The sequence below is a fragment of the Rhinolophus sinicus genome, linkage group LG04 (genome assembly GCF_036562045.2).
Source record: "Rhinolophus sinicus isolate RSC01 linkage group LG04, ASM3656204v1, whole genome shotgun sequence".
NCBI classification, from domain to species: domain Eukaryota; kingdom Metazoa; phylum Chordata; class Mammalia; order Chiroptera; family Rhinolophidae; genus Rhinolophus; species Rhinolophus sinicus.
Window position 1 is genome coordinate 103280453 of NC_133754.1, and position 17243 is coordinate 103297695.

At 41.1% G+C, this 17243-nt stretch overlaps 1 protein-coding gene across 3 annotated transcripts in view; it reads left to right on the top strand.

Annotated features, from left to right (window-relative positions):
• MPHOSPH8 (M-phase phosphoprotein 8) overlaps window positions 1-17243 on the top strand; it is a 46995-nt gene that overhangs the window by 14973 nt on the left and 14779 nt on the right. For all 3 annotated transcript variants that reach the window (XM_019749592.2, XM_019749593.2, XM_019749594.2), the window contains exons 3-5: window positions 9689-10543; window positions 11617-11716; window positions 13232-13489. In XM_019749592.2, coding sequence (XP_019605151.2) covers window positions 9689-10543; window positions 11617-11716; window positions 13232-13489 — 1213 coding nt within the window. The remainder of the gene's footprint in view (window positions 1-9688; window positions 10544-11616; window positions 11717-13231; window positions 13490-17243) is intronic.

Below are 17243 nucleotides of genomic sequence, written 5' to 3' on the forward strand. Positions count from 1 at the left end.
GATTTCCTTTAAGTTAAGGGTAAGATGAAAGGGATGGGGAAGACACATTGCAACTTTGTTTATCATGTGAGCGTCCCGTTTTGGTATACCAGAGGAATATTTTTTTTAAGATTTTTTGAATGTTATTAGTTTCAGGTGTACACCATTAGTTATGCAACATTTATATACCGAAAACGGTATACATATATATACACCAGTAAATAGGGTCAAACATATGGTGACAGGTAGTCATACGGTTCTTGTCCTTTTGACTTGGTATCACCATGATAAGTCCAGCAACCATCTGACACCGTACAATGCTATCACAGTATTGTTGACTATATTCCCTATGCTGTACAGTACATCCCCATGACTTATTTGTCTTAACCTGGAAATTTGAACCTCTTACTCCCCTTCACTCCCCCCTTTTAATTTTTCAATTACAGTTGACATTCAATGCCTGGGACTCCAGCTACCCTCTTGTCTCACTCAGCCACCATCTCTGCTGGTTTTCACAACCACAAGTATAGGGATTTCTCTCCCCAGAACTGGAACCCTGTGTTGGGGCAGGGCAAGGACCCCTGATTCCTCTGGAAGGATCTCTGCTGCCGAGATACCGGTTCTGATTTTTAATGGTCACATGTGGGTGTGCACATGCCTTATGGGACCAGCCCGTTCTGTATCTCTACAAAGCTGGAGGTGGCTTCCTCTGTATGTCCTTAGTTATAGGACTTATGTTCAGGTAGATTTCAGGTGATTCTCATTGATAGTTTTTCCGTACACTAGTTGAATTTTGATGTGTTCTTGAGTGGAGGCAAGCGTTTATCTACACCACCATCTTGACCAGAAATCCCTGAGGAATATTCTTTTTGTGCTTTTCACATTACTACTATAGATATAATGCATACTTTTATATTTAATCTACATTTTTAATATTTCTGATTTTTCTGCTAATAAAAATTTAAAATTTTTTAGCTCACTTTACAAAGCTGTAAATTTTAATCCATTTCAGATTAGTCAAGGTCTGATTATCTAGGTCTTTAGTTTTTTTCCTTCTGTTTCCACTTCAATTTTTAGCTACTTTATTGCTATTAGCTCTTTGTGATGGTGAGGAAGGATAAAGAGATCAAAGGAACTCAACATAAGTTAAACTTCTTTCATCAGCAATTTGGAAAAAGTTTGGACAGTGGGCTAGATAGGGATAATGTTAAAGTAACACACAAGTTTGGTTTAAGGGTTTTCTTCTATGGATTTGTGCATTATTTTAGCCTTCATTCTCTTATTCCACAAATAACTAAATTGGCTTTATTTATAAATCTTAGAAGAATCTCCTATTTTACTTTACAATGTAAATTTTATTTATAGCTCTGTTTATAAATTGAATCAGTTCTTACTCAACTTCTTGCTTGTGACTTTAGAGGTTTGTTTGTTTGTTTTTTGTTAAAAATAATGTGTGTGTTTTTTTTAATAGTGGCAGAAGTTGTTGAACTTAAAACTGTATAGTGAAAATTACTTGCACTCATAAAGTGAAAGTTTCTCACAAGAAACGAATTCTTACTATTGAAGTCTTTATTTAAGGACTGAATATTGATCCCTACTCTCCCTACTATTTGAGTTTCAACCATACTTTTAAAAGTTCTTAGTATTCTTTTAAATGACCAAACCAATATTAGGACTCAGTTTTTATTCTGTGTAGTGTTGTTCATAATAATAATTGCAATAACAGAGGCCACTTTCATTTACTGAGCCAGACATGTACGTGCCAGACACTGGTTTAGTACTTGACGTATATTAAGATGTACCCCTCTGACATCGTATATAGCTGTTACAATTCCACTGACTCTATTCCTTATGCTGTACTCTACATCCTGTGACTATATACATATTAAATTATAGTTGATACTTATTATTCAGCTATTCAGCTTCAGATGTACAGTGCAGTGGTCAGGCATCTACACCGTCCATGAAGTGGTCTCCCTAATAAGACAAGTGTCCATCAAATATTGGTAGGTTGCCTTTTGATTGGGGCTGTAGCGTTCAATCTATTTAGAGGAGTAGAATTACCAGTTTTTAAAAATTATGTTATCATGGCAGGCCTTTAAAAAATATGGTCTTTAAATAACTAAACAAAATGCTCAGTCCTTTTTTTTTTGTAAAGGAAACCCTTTATGAGTTCAGATTAAGGTAGAGACTTTTTTTCCCTTAGTTTTTTAAAAAATTATACTTCACTTTTCTCGAATGGGTGCCTACTTCCCCTTCCCTATTTCTTTCTGTAAATACACTCACACGAGCACAAATGCACGTTTTACTAAGTGATTGGTTCATGTTAATCTCAAAACTTAGACTTTGTGATGGAAGTCTTCCTAAAGTGTATTTCTCAGTTTCTCAGTTTCCTGCCTTATTAATTGAGATACATTTACTGAAACTTTTCCCAAGAAGTCTTGTCTTAGAGAACTCTGGCTTTTTTGTCCCTTTATTTCACTTTACCAAGCTTCTGATTAAACCCAGCTTGCAACTCTCTCTTGATTTAAAATTACACTCTCTCTCTCTTTAAGATTTCTATTAAAATATAGCTAACATAAATATTACATTAGATTCAAGTGTACATCATAGTTATTCAATAGTACCCACCTGGCACTATACAGAGTTACTACCATATTATTGGTTATATTCCTTAAGCTAAAAAAGTGATCACCATGATAAGCCCAGCAACCATTTGACACTGTACCATGCTATCACAATATTAATGACTATTTCTGGGCTGCATATTACATCCCCATGACTTACTTGTTTATGTCTGGAATTGTGAACCTCTTATTCTTCTTTATCTTCCCCCCCTTTTTAATTTTTCAATTAGAATTGACATTCAATATTTTATATTAGTTTCAGGTGTACAGCATAGTGGTTAGACATTTATATAATTTAGGAAGTGATCACTATACATAGTTATTACCATATTACTGTTTATATTCCCTATCCTTTACATCCCCATGACTATTTTGTAACTACCAATTTGTATTTCTTAATCCCTTCACCTTTTTCACCCTGCCCCCAACCTCCCTCCCATCTATCACCCCAATAGATGTAGTACCCATCTAACACCATACATAGTTATTCCAATATTATTGACTGTATTTCTTAACCTATACTCTCCATCCCCACGACTACTGTGTAACAACCAATTTGTCCTTCTTAATCCCTTCCCCTTTTCTCCTATCCCCAAACCCCCTCCAATCTGGCAACCATCAAAATGTTCTCTGTATCTATGAGTTTGTTTCTATTTCGTTTGTTTATTTTGTTCTTTAGATTCCATTTATAAGTGAAATCATAGGAGATTTGTCTTTCGCTGTCTGACTTACTAAACTCAGCACAGTACCCTCCAGGTCCATCCATGTTGTTGCAGATGGTAAGATTTCCTTCTTTTTTGATATCTGAGTAATAATATTCCATTGCATATATGTACCACCTCTTCTTCATTTATCCGTTGATGGGCACCCAGGCTGCCTCCACATCTTGGCCATTGTAAACAATGAACATATGGATGAGCACGTCCCTTGAAGTAACATTTTGGGTTTATTGGGATAATTACCCAGAAGTGGGATTACTTAGTCCTTCTTTGTCTCTTTTTATAGTCTTTCTTTTAAAGTATATTTTGTCTGGTATAAGTGTCGCTACCCCACCTTTTTGTTTGTTTCTGTTTTCATGAAATATCTTTCTCCATCCCTTTACTTTCAATCTGTGTGTGTCTTTTGCTCTGAAGTGGGTCTCTTGTAGGCAGCATATGTAAGGGACTTGTTTTCTTAACCATTCCGCCCCCTTTTAATTGGAGCATTTAATCCATTTCCATTGAAAGTAATTGTTGTTAGGTATGTAGTTATTGCCATTTTATTAATCATATTTTTGTTTTTTGCCTTAAAGAAGTCCCTTTAAAATTCCTTGTTATACTGGTTTGGTGGTGATGAACTCCTTTAGGTTTCTCTTGTCTGGGAAACTCTTTATCTGTCCTTTAATTCTAAATGATAGCTTTGCTGGATACAGTAATCTTGGTTGTAGATCCTTGTTTTTCATCACTTTGAATATTTCATGCCAATCCCTTCTGGCCTGCAGAGTTTCTGTTGAGAGATCAATTGACAACAGTCTTACGGGAGCTCCCTTGTAGATAACTAACTGCTTTTCTCTTGCTGCTTTTAAGATTTCCTCTTTTTCTTTAACCTTTGGCATTTTAATTATGATGTGTCATGGTGTGGGCCTCTTTGAGTTCATCTTGGTTGGGACTCTCTGTGTTTCCTCGGCTTGTATGTATTTCATAGCTTTGCCAGGTTTTCAATTCCTTGATCTCTCTTTTCTCCTTCTGGTACCCCTATGATGTGAATGTTGGTATACTTGATGTTGTCCCAGAGGCCCCTTAAATTATCCTCATTTCTTTTTTTAGATTCTTTTTTCCTTTTGCTGTTCTGATTCGGTGTTTTCTACTATTTTATCTTCTAAGTTGCTGATTCAGTCCTCTGCTTCATCTAATCTGCTGTTGATTCCCTGTAATATATTCTTTGTTTCCATTATTATAGTTTTTATTTCTGACTGGTTGTGTTTTGTTTTGTTTTTTATGTTTTCTGTCTCCATTTTTATGTTTTCTATCTCTTTGTTGAAGTTCTTCCTGAGATCATTGAGCATCCTCATAACCAGTGTTTGGAACTCTGCGTCTGGTAGATTGCTTGCCTCCATTTTGTTTAGTTCTTTTTTTGGAGCTTTGTTTTGTTCTTTTATTTGGGACATGTTTCTTTGTCTCCCCATTTTGGCTGCCTTTCTGTTTGTTTCTATGTATTAGGTAGGGCTGCTGTGTCTCCTGGTCTTAGTAGGGCAGTCTTATGTAGCAGGTGTGCTGTGGGTTTCAGTGGTGCAGCCTCCTTGGTTACTTGAGCCACTCACTCCAGGTGTGTCCCTTGTGTGGGTTGTGTGTGCCGTCCTATTGTAGTTGAGCTTTGGTTGCTATTTGTACTTAAGTGGGAAGGATTGACCCTCAGGCTCATTGGTTGTGAGGACTGGCCGTGACTACAGTGGAGGAGTTGTGGTGCAGGGGCTGACCCTACGGAGCGGAATCTGCCTCAGCAGGGCTCTGGTGCCTGCCCAGTGCATCCCATGGGTGTGTTTTACTTGGAGGCTGCTGGGCGATGCTCCAGCTTGTTTTGAAGCTGGCCACTGGGCATGCCAGTCCCAGGGCCACCTGGGAGGAGACCCACTGCAGGTCATTTTCAGCCACAGCCCTTGCCCCACCTGGGCCACCCAGCAGGAACCACAAAGCAATCTGCAGATGGCCGCTGCCTGTGCTGTGCTTGGAATTGCCTTGAGTGGCTATGCTGTGAACCAAGGCAGGTTCCTGTTAGTGCCGGGCTTAGGAGTGCTCAGCTAGAGCTACAGGACACACTCAAGCCAGATGCTGCTTGTTTGGGTTCTGCAAACCTTTGAGAGACCCTAGGAAAGTCTGCACCATGAGCCAAGGCAGGTGGTTTGTACAAAAAAGCCACTGGAAGCGTCTTGGGTGTGCCCGAAAGTTGGGTGGGGTGGGGTCTGGTATCACCAGAGCGCGTGGTGAGCAAAGGGCTTTAACCAGCTTGATGGAGACTCAGATAATGTGCCTGCATGCCTGCGTCTGCACACCAGGAAGGGGGAAGGCTCAACAAAGAAACAGTGGCCTTTGCCAGCTCCTCCATCCAGAAGAAAGCTGCCTCTCCAGCCTCTTCCTAACCCACACAACTCAGTTCCCCACCATATGTCCCTGGTGCCTTTTGAGCTGCTGCCCCAGCACTTGAGCTCAGAGCCAGTGATTCTGTTGGTGGGTAAGTCCGTGCATGGGCCCTTTCAGAGGAGCGTCTGGGACTCCAGCTGCCCTCTGTGTCAGTCACAATTTCCACTGGTTTTCATTGTGGGGACTTGTCTCCTCAGCACTGGAATCTTGGGCTGGGGTGGGGCTCAGACCCCTTTGCTCCTCCAGAAGGATCTCTGCAGCCTGATTTTTAATGGTCACACGTGTTGTGCTCACATGTGGGTGTCCGACCAGCCCGTACCACATCTCTTCCCTTCCTAACAGTCTCAGGTGGCTTCTTCTGTATGTCTTTGGTTGTAGGGGTTTGGTTCAGTAAGATTTTAGGCAATTCTCAATGATGGTTGTTTTGTAGTTTAGTTGTAATTTTGATGTGATTGTGAGAGAAGGTAAACACAGTGTTTACCTGCTGTGCCATCGTGACTGGAAATACCTAAAATACTCTTAAGCTTAAAAATTCTTGTCCTTACTTTAAATTGTCTGTTTTAAGCTACCCTTACTATTTCGTAAATAATTTAAACCTCCAGGCTCTAATAACATCTTGAATCTTTATAATAAGACTGAAATCTCTATTTCCTGTATCAGGTCAGCTTTGTCAGGTATTCTCTTGTTTCTAAAGTATTCCAGTATTTATATTCCTCTGACCCATTGGCCTAATCATTAAGGTGGTGTCAGTGGACAGGAATATGGCAAAAATACAGCAGCTCGCTGAGCTGCTTCCCCTTTAGCAAAAATAGTTTTGCCATTTATAAGCTTTTGTGATTCTTTGGTGGTAAACAGAAATATAGTCAGTATGAGAAAATTACTTTGTTCATCCCTTCATCTGTGTTCATTCGAGCAGATGTGCTGCCTGTGAAAATTGTTGTATTTCCAAATAACCAAAATTGTTGTCGTATGGAAAGGTTTTATCACAGTAGCATCCATAAGAATATTTGCTTTTTCATGTCTTCTACTTAATTCTGGGAGCACTGCTTGCTTAGGACTTAGTAAGCATCACAGGAAGTTAGAAATAGTTCCTAAAAAAACAAAAAAAAATTGTCGTTAATGCTGTTTACCAGAAAATAGATATGATACAGAAATAGTACTTGTTCAATTAAACTACCTTTTATCTTTTAGCATTTGGATACCTGTTTTTTATCTTTTTCCTGATCAAGTGTTTCAATCTAAAAAAAAAAAGAAAAAAATTGAGGTGTTTTTTAATATTCATGTATGTGATATGGTCCAGTCTTTCATTTTTGATGGACTCAAAATGTAAGTAAGGCAGACACTGGCCTGCCTTGTGCTGTGATGGCTGATCTTATATGACACAGGTGGGCCTCTACTCTTACAGCAACGTTTTACAGTTTTCACCTTTCTGGGTTTGGGGGTATTTTTTCCCTTTTTTTAGGCATAGCATTTTAAAGACTAAGACCTTTAAATGGTCATAGTTACAGAAAGATCAGTAAGATCCAGCTTTTTTGCTCTTGAGGTGCCTTGCACGTTGTATATACATGATTTTTTAAGGGTCATACCATATACTAAGGATTTTGCCTTCTGCTTTTCTTAAAATATTTTATCAGTATACTAATCAGCAAACACATTTTTTTCCTTAATTATGAAACAATCACCTGTGTACCTACTACTCAGTAAAGAGATTAGTTTTGCCTTTATTTTAAAATTTGAGGATACCTTTTGAGGGTCGGGGCGAGAGCTTTTTGAAATAGTTCTCTTTGTTAAGAGTGTGAGATAGAATTTGCACATCTAAATAAGCATTATTTTTGGGAGTATACATTTTGTGAAGTAAACATCTAGTCCAATAGTGCCATAGCCCAACATGATTTTAAATTTTTTCTTTTGGGTTTGTCTTCATAAGAATTTATGATGTCATGCAAGAAAATAATTTCTAGTGACACCTTGTTTTACTCAAAATAGTTCCTTAAAAAAGGTGGTACAGGCTCTAGGAGTGCAGAGGTGCACATCTGGAAGTGTTTTGAGCAGTGGTTGTACTGTTGAAACACTCAGGGTTTCCTAAGGTGGTTACCTGGACGCAGATGATGGGGCTGAGTGTGCTGTACCTTTCTGACGTGTGGCGTCAGTCACTCTGTCCTCACACTTCGTATGCTAGACAGCTGAACATTCCCACAGACAGGCTGTCACGTGAATAGAGGGACAGATTCGCCTGGTCAGCCCGTTTATGCCTGTTGACTTGGTATAATCCTTAATAGAGCCATTTCACTTTTAGAGTTGTCCTGATTTGGATAATAAATACTGTTTATTTTACCTGTGAGACTTAAGCGGAGTAAAACAACAGGTTGCTAGTGTACTAAAAGTGCTCAGATTGTATGCGATTTTAAATCTTTGTGGTGGTTATTTTATAGTTATTTTGAAAGTTAACACTGGATTCCTTTCTATCTGATACTTGTTGTCTGAGGTCAGACAGTAACTGTCATCAGGTGGCAGCTAATCTTTATGTCCTGACTTCACTGAATCTGGCCGAGGATTCCAGGGCTGGGTCACCAAGGTACAACGAACCTACCGATTCATTTAAAATATGGCTAAGTGATCATTTCAAACTGCTTCATGTATAACCTAGTTGAAATCAACCCATTTTATATTTCAAATCTACAGGTTTTAACTATAGGTCATTAGAATAGTCTAATGACCAAAGAAAAAGTCTTTTTTTCAGAGTTATTTGCTAAGGAGCCAGCAGTAGAGCTCTTCTCAGATGACTGAGGAAGAATTAGAAGGATTAGAGCTTACAGGTGACCCTGCCATCCTGTTGTAATGACAGCTCTGACAGCCACTAAACGGGGCCAGGGCCTTCCTGGGTGATGGGGACACTGCTTCCCATCAGCATTGTCTGTATTTTACTCAATCCTATAGTGATTAGAAGTTCGTTTCAGATTGGCTACACCCATTCTACTGTAAAATTTCAAATTTATTTGCAGGGTTTTTGTACTTACAGTTGATTCACTGAGGGTGTTTAGTGTTAAAGTTACTTGGATTATTTTACTTCTCTGTGGTTATATTATCAATTTGATAAATGGATTCCTTTATTTGTTAATTAGTGTCTGTTTTCTCCCTGCCTTCTCTCTCTCCATATCTAATTTGAAGTACAGTCGGCCCTTGAACAACACAGGTTTGAACTGCACAGGTCCACTTATACCTGGATATTTTTCAATGAGCAGTCGGCCCTCTTTTTTCTTGGGTTCCTCATTCGCAATCCAGCCATGGGGTCTGTGGACGTGGAGGGCTGACTGCATCGTTCTGACCCTTTGTAGACAGGACTCGAGCATCCACAGAGCCTGTGTTCCCTGTGGGTATCAAGGCACACCGTTCAATTTCGGGGAGTCAGTTATATCCAGAGTTTCTACTGCAGGGTGGGTGCCCCATCCCTGGCGTTGCTCGGGTCAGCTGTATTTACCACATCAGTGTGGTTTGGGTGCCATCTTTGCTCATTCCATAGAAACAGTAAATTGTACCCGCAAGTTTAAGTGCCCAAAGTCTTAAAAAAAAAACCTTTGTGTTTGAATGGTAACTACTTTTTTGGCAACCAAGAAAGTGTACAAATTACTTCTTTGGTGGTTTTTGAAATTCTGAGGTTCAAATCATGTACAACGCAGCCACCATACATATGGCTGTTCTGTTCACTCCGCTTTAGCTGAGGGCCGTCAGCAGCACCAGTCCCTGTCCCTCTGTGTGTTTTCTGCTTTTTCACGTTGAGCTCATCAGCACTACCAAGACCTACTTGCTAGATGAGATACAAGTAATGCTCTACTCCGTTTAGGTAAGTAATTTTAAGTTGACAAACTGCTTGGAAAAAAACACGTTTCTACCAGATTTCATTAGTACCACTCTTCAGAACCTTTTAAATTACTATGTTAATGAGTATTTCGATCTTTTGTTTTATAGAGACTGTCCTTAAATAATGACATATTTGAGGCAAACTCTGACAGCGATCAGCAAAGTGAGACAAAAGAAGATACTTCTCCAAAGAAGAAAAAGAAGAAACTGAGGCAGAGAGAAGAGAAGAGCCCGGATGAGCTGAAGAAGAAGAAGGCCAAGGCGGGGAAACTGAAAGAGAAGTCTGCCCCGGACCTGGACAGCGCCTCTTCTGAGAGTTCAGTGTTTGATTTAAAGACAAAGAAAAGGGTTTCAGAAGCTAAAGAAGAGCTAAAGGAATCCAAAAAGCCCAAAAAAGATGACATAAAAGAAACTAAGGAATTAAAGAAAGTTAAAAAGGGTGAAATAAGAGATTTCAAGACTAAAATAAGAGAAGATTCCAAAGAAAACAGAAAAACAAAAAAAGAGAAATGTGTTGAATCTCAGTTGGAATCTGAATCAAGTGTACTTAATGAGTCCCCTTTTCAAGAGGGGGACAGTGACGATATACAGGGTGACAACAGAGAACGACAAACGATTAAATGTGCAAAAGACAAAGCAGGGCAAGACGTAGCTGACGATACTGTTTTAGATAAACAGCTGGATGACACTAGCACAGGGAGTGCCGATGAGGGTGTGGATGTCAGAGGAAAGAGAAACAGAAAGAAGTCCAGAAAGGCTGAGGAACTCAAGGACAGGAAAAAGCTAGAAAACAAGAACCTTTGTTTAGAGAAGAAAAATACATGTAAAAAGCAAAGGAATCAGGACAAAGGCAAAAGTACCCCAGAGTTAGAGAAGCTGATGCCTGCACCCGCCCAGACCCAGAGGAGCTCAAGGTCGGCCTGGGAAGAGAGAGGCATCCAGACCACTGACTTGACTGAGGAAGTGAGTACTGTGTTAGAATCTTACAGAATATTCCAGTCCAGCTACCACTCTTTTGAGTGGTCAAGAAGTTTCACAAACAATTAGGAAATGGTGAAGCTATCAGAATAGTTTTTCCATCGTCAGGGAATTCCTTCGCACCATGACCACAGACAGCATTGTGTAGTAAAGCTTAGCACTTCACCAGCTGCTTTTATTAGCCGCTCACATCCTGCGGCATTTGCCTCTGTTGTCTTAAAAATATACTTTTTACTTAAATAATAGTACATAGAATTCACTAACACCGTAAGTCTTTTAATGCTTACAAAAATATATTTAATCGAGTTTACCCCTTATAAAAAGTATTTTATATGGTTTTTCAAAATGGAAATATTTTCCACATTATGAAAGTATTCATATATGCAGTATTTATCAAGGGCTGAAAAACGGTAAGTTTTTTTTCATCTGTTAGTCCCAGTTTTGTAGATTTATCTTAAGGAAATCATTTTAAAGGGAGAAAAGCTATGTATACAAAAATATTTATGGTAGTGTTATCACTAGAATTAATACCAGTCTGGGCATGAGGGAAATGGTTAAGGAAATGTATCCACTTGGGAACTATTATTTATCCATTGAAATATGAATTATGAGGTCAGTGCAGCAAAAATAAGAGTTTACAAAATTTTATAGTGAAGAAAACCAGTACCTATGAAAAGTCATGTAAAAATACGCAATATGAATAAAGAAAAATGAATTTTAAACAAAATTATGCAAAATTATAAAGATCAGAAGTCAAAATGTGCAGAAATGAAAAATAGTCATGTTTGGTTAGTTGGACTGTAGGGTAAAATTTGGGGGGGAATTTTCTTTATTTTTAATAAATTTTTAAGAGAGTTGAAGAAACTGGTGTTGGGTTTTGAATTTTGTGGTTTGTACATTACGGTTGAGGAAGCGGTTAATGAGAAGAGTTGCTCCTTAGCGGCCGGCCGCCACGGTGCACACGCATTGCCCAGGCCGGGGGCCCGTGTTTTCCAGGTTTCAGATACATGGCAGCTCTTACTTGTTCCTCTTTTGGGTCTTACATATGTCTCTTTCAGGAGAAAGAGACCAAAAAAAATGAACCCAAAGAAAAATACCAGAAAGGGCATGATTTGGACAAGGAAGAAAAAGGCCGCAAAGAGCCAAAGGGATTAAAGAGTGAGTGTGAATACTAACATTTACCATTTATCACTGCCATCTTCTATCCAAGGAATTTAATCTACTATGAGACAGTCTCTCTTTTCTAACCTAAATGTCATAGAACTGGAAAATTTCATCCACTGGGCAATTTAGATACTTATGCTACTTTTGTTCAACCCATTACCTTAGTTTATTATATAACAGTTTTGTTTCTAACATTAATTTTTTCCCTCTGTTCACCTTGTTTTTTCTCCTTTTGAGTATGATGACGGAGTGTATTAGAGTTACAGTGACAGGACATTAGCTATGGCAGAAAAAATGTAAATGTCCCTTTTATCGTGGGTGTTAAATGAGACAAACTGCTGTTTAGCATTTATTGTATTTAGCTCAGTGCCATTTATATAAACATAATATTGACTGTACATTTTGGGTCACGTTAATATAGACCATAATTGAGAATGCATAACACATGGAACAGTACTTTATAAAACATCCCCACTTACAGTGTTTGAATAAGACCCAAAAGTTCTTATGGAAGCGGTGATTCTAAGGCATATTGGGTTTTCTCCCAAAAGTTGTAACTGAGGTAGTATCAGAAGTACATTTCAGCTCTCTGCCTAGGCCGGGACTTAAGAGGTAAGTAGCAGGGGAATGAAAGCAGGGAGGAGCAATTGGTGTTTCCATGGAACATGGATAAAGTAACTAAAGACTAAATCTATTTACAGCAATACAATAATTTTAACCATCTATTGTTCATAGAGTGTTTGGAGATTCAAAATATTATGTAATTGGAGCTGGTTAACTTTTTTTCTCCTATCTTGTATGTCAGTTTCAGGTACAGTCTTACCGTTAATGTGTAATGTTTTCAACTACTGTTCATTCCATTCACAGTAGTACTTACTGGGTGTCTGATTTTCAATATCCCCTGCTAATAAAACGGACCTGCTATGTACCCAGAGTTTATATAATAGAGTTCTTCCTAATTTTGTTCTGTTCTACTCCTTTTTGGGGTTATGATGTCAAATATAGTGCTTTGCCGTTTTCTTTTCACCTTTATCTTCAGTTAACAGCTGAGTGGATTTCCACAGGTGTCAGGTGGTTTTACCAGGTTCCCAGTCAGTTTGTTGGCATAGTGCCCTCTCATCCCCCGCTTGCCACCAGAAGCCACTTTTGTATGAGCTTAGCTTCAGGGTATGGTCGCAGGTAGTGGTCTTAGCAAGAGGATAGCTGGTGTCATGACTAGGATTATCCTAAGGTTCACTGTCTTCAGAAGGCCTTTGTCAAAACTGGGCGTGATTCAGAGCACCAGTGAGCAGCCATGCACTGTGCATGCCCTTCCTAAATACCGAGCAGCCGGTAGGAAGGCCAAGTGAGAAGCTTCATGTTTGAGAATGAGTCTGATCATTCTTTACCAAACAAGACACATACTAATGAAAAGTAAGAAAATAGCTGTTTGTTTAACACGAATCCAGATTTTATTTTGATTGCAACAAATTTGTGATTCCTGTTTATCAATTTGATTTTTTTCACTAGCATTAAAGGAAATCAGAAGTGCGTTTGATTTATTTAAATTAACTCCAGAAGAAAAAAATGATTTTCCTGAGAATAATCAGAAAAGAGAAGAAATACCACTGGAAAGTAAGATCGCAGAAGATCCCAAATCCCAGGGAAACAAGCAGGTAATTAAAGAAAGGAGAACTACACGAGATGAGACTGATACCTGGGCATACATCGCTGCCGAAGGCGATCAGGACGCCATGGACGGTGTGTGCCAAGCAGACGAGAATGCTGGTGAGTATGTTTGTGTTCATTTTGCAGATCTTTTTAGGGTAGTACACCGTATTGCTTCACTCTCCTGACTCCTCTCCCACTGTAATTCTGATCTCGAGATCAGAAAATAATGCCATAGAAGATTTTATTTCAATCTCCTGAATAAGTAACTTTTTATATTGAAGACCTAGGTCATCCTGTGACTTCTAAATTGATCACACAAATATTTTCTGAGTCCCTATAATGTGCTCTGCACATTTAGAAATTATAAAGCTTTCTAGTTTTCTACGTTTCTCACTTTTGCCAAGTAGCCTGATTACATTAGATTTCTTTCAGAAAATTATCAAATGCAGACTTAGTTGTATTCTGTCCTTTTAACCTTGCAGTAAATGGCACTTCCTAAATATGACAGTGCTGTCTGTGCTTTCGCGGGGGGTATTGGGATCGGCTATGAAGGAGGGGGGCCTCGTGTGGAATGCAGGCCACACTAGCTGTGGGGGCACAGAAAGTGCATACCTGCGAGCTGTAGCTAGGACAGGGTAATCTGACAGAACTGGCATCTGTGAATCTGGAGAAACAGGTAAAGAGAATGTTTTAAAACATTTAAAGAGAATGTTTCAGAATACATGGCAGAGGGGATAGTCTGGGTGGCCTTGTTACTACAAAACAACGAGACCCTGGGTACCAGGTAAAATCTTGCTTTCTGGTGCATTGCTGAGCTTGCAGGAAATCGAGACAATTTCTAGGCCCCATAGATAAGGCATGGAGGAAGTGGGTTGCCCCAAGGCCCAATGCCAAGTAGCAGCACTGCCCTTCAATCATGAACAGAGGCAGTCAGTTTGCACCCTCGGGTGTCCCCGTGTGAAATCTGAAACTGGCCTGTATCCAGAGGGCAGGGAAGGAGTGAAGAAAGAGGCAGCCTGTCTGGATTGGTAGGTGGCAGGTGTGATAAGCAGAGGACTTACAGAATGAGGCTGGTCTCAGGTGGCAGCGAGATAAGTCGCTCTTCACACCCGCCCACCAAATCTTAAGTTTCTGTAGAGGCCTTCACTGGGTTCAGTCACGTATTCAGTCCAGATGGTCTCAACACCTCTCAGGGCTGTTCTTGAGGTGGCTCCCTATGGAAGTGGTGGGTGGGGTGCATACTCCAGGGAAAGGGGGCCCCGAGGAGCCTGCATCCGGCTTCCTGGTCAACCAGGAGTCAAGTCCTCGCGAGGGCCTCCAGCATCCCACCCCTTGTGACCGGCTCTCCCCCTCTCACATGCTCCCCTCTTCTGCAGTGTGCCCTGGGCGGTTAGCAGGGGATATTACTAGCATGGAAGTGGCTCATTTGGCAGCTGTCGGGCTACATTGGAGGCAGACAAGCGCCAGAGAAAACACAGGTCAAGATAATGATTCCCAAAATAAGGAATACTTTTTTCCACTAAGAGCTCCAAGATCTGAGCCACCGATTTATTAAACTTTGTAAGCGGGCATTTTCCCGCCAAATCGTGTCGTAACGTGGGGCTTTTTTGACATTTTCTCGCCAAAATTAGACTTTCCGTAAAATATTCATATCTTTCGATCTATTTGATATTTTTCTATGAAACTTTCAGTGTTTTAGTTTAAAAAGAGGTCTCTATTTATTTACTTTGCAAAATATGTGTTATTCTATTTTGTATGTACACAAAATTACTACATTCTAGGTAAACAGAGAAAAAAACTTTCACAATCAAAATAATTTTATGTATACAAAATTACAATATTTTTTCGAAATTTTCAATAGACCTTATAAAAAAAACTATAATCTAATAGTGCTTCACTGTGTGGTAGCGTTCGAAACAGTTTCCTTTGTGCAGGGGTACATTACAAAACTTGCACATGTACTGCGTTTCACTGCGGTACGCTTTCGCTTTGGCAGGAATAATTAGATAAATTGTCAACAAACAATTCATCGTCACTCTCGTATGTATCTTGATTCATGTCCAGGGATAATAAAATTATCACTTTCAAAAATAATATTTATCAAAAAAGAAACTAGAGGCAGTTAAAAAAAAACTATGATTTTGCACCAATCACAACAGTAGTTAGGTATTTTGTACGAAATTTCAGTAATTTAAAACAAATAATATTTTATAAAAGCAGAATGAACTCAGAAACACGAAAGTAAGACGTCCGAACGAAAGCAGTATAATGGAGTCACTGGAGACACGTCTTCTCCAGCTAGGCTGGAGAAGTCAGCTAGGCTGGGGGTCAGACTCCTCGGGACGTTCGCTTGTGTCCTCGTGAATTAATGAAGATGATACATTACAGACTCATCAGGGGTGAGCACATTGTTTGGGAAACGGCACAGGTGCCCCCTTGAGAGGCAGTAATAATGCCAAGGCCACTGTGTTCTGGAGGACAGCTTTGTCATTGGGGACATTTCAGAGTTCGGGAGATGCTTTGTCGGCCCTCCTGTAGGCTTGCTGGGTGACTAGTACGGGCGTCTCGTGCTATAACAGCCTCCAGGCCAGTAGAGGAACAAGGCAGGCAGCCACGTGATGGGCCAGTGGGAAACAGCGTGCCCGCCTGGCCTTGCGCGGGTTGGCAGCTTTAAGAACCTGAGCGGGTTGTCCGTACCACCCCTGCTGGCGTGAGGAGACGGACCGGGGGGTGCCAGCCCAAGACCCCCATCCCTCCCCTCCCTCAGGGCTGTGTGCTCTGTTCCAGGTGTATCCGCAGGTGTGGCTTGTAGCAGGACAGCGGGGTCCCAGTGAAGATAGTCTAGTTCCCCTCACTTAGGGTGCCAAGTGACACCCACCCCATGGGGACGTCCGACTGCAAATTCCAGTAGATGACGCCTCTCCCAGGTGTGACGGGGCTCGGGTGTCCCCAGCAACACAGAACGTTGTGCACAGAGAGTCGGGGCAGTGGCTGCCCCCCAAGACTTCCATACCTTTATGGCAGTAAGTGCCTCGGCAGGTGACCCCAGTCTGGCATATGGGGCAGCAGGATCTACTAGTCAGCAATTCAAACGTACCAAAGCCTAGAACAGTACTTGAGGCCACCTGGCCCAGCCGGTTTACCTGTTAGTCATTTCAGCTGCTGCCTAAGGTTGCCTCCTTCCCACAACTGTGCTGCTGCGGGTTATGGGGCGATGGACCTCCACTCTCACGTTCCTGTGCTGTCTAGCACGTCGTGGCCTCTGCAATGGGACTCCCAATCACTGTCTAGTCAAGGACGGTGTCTGTAGATGGTCCATGCCTTCTCCAGTCCTCTAATGGTGGCAGCATGGTTGGCATGGAGACAACTGGAGAAGCTTGGGTCAGGACAGATGTGGCGCCACACAAACCAAGGCACATTTACAGCATCACTCCGAGGGGGCAGGCCGACAGAACGAATCTGCCAGTCCGCCGCTGGTTGGACACTCCGGCACATGGCCCCAGAGTCCTTTGGCAGTTGTCTTGGGCTTTGTTTAGAACACACAGGACAGACACGCTATCACTGCATTAACAAGTCACTGTTTCAGGGGCAACATGCTAGTCAGTGCGGCAGCTGCTCTTCCTTTGTCCCGAGCTGCTGTGTCCGTTGAAGGGTCCGCGGCCAGGGCTCGTGCCCGGCTAGGGCGTCACCTCCCAGGTCGCTGGTGGGTGTCAGTGCCTCATGAGCTGGGACGTGGCTCCTAAGGGTGAACCCAAATGTCCTTTCACATGGTCACCCACCCTCGGCTTCCCTGTCTAGGCCGTCGGTCCCTTCAGAAGAGCCCAGCTGTCGGGGCTCCCGAGTGATCAGCACCCACACCCTGAGTCCAGCC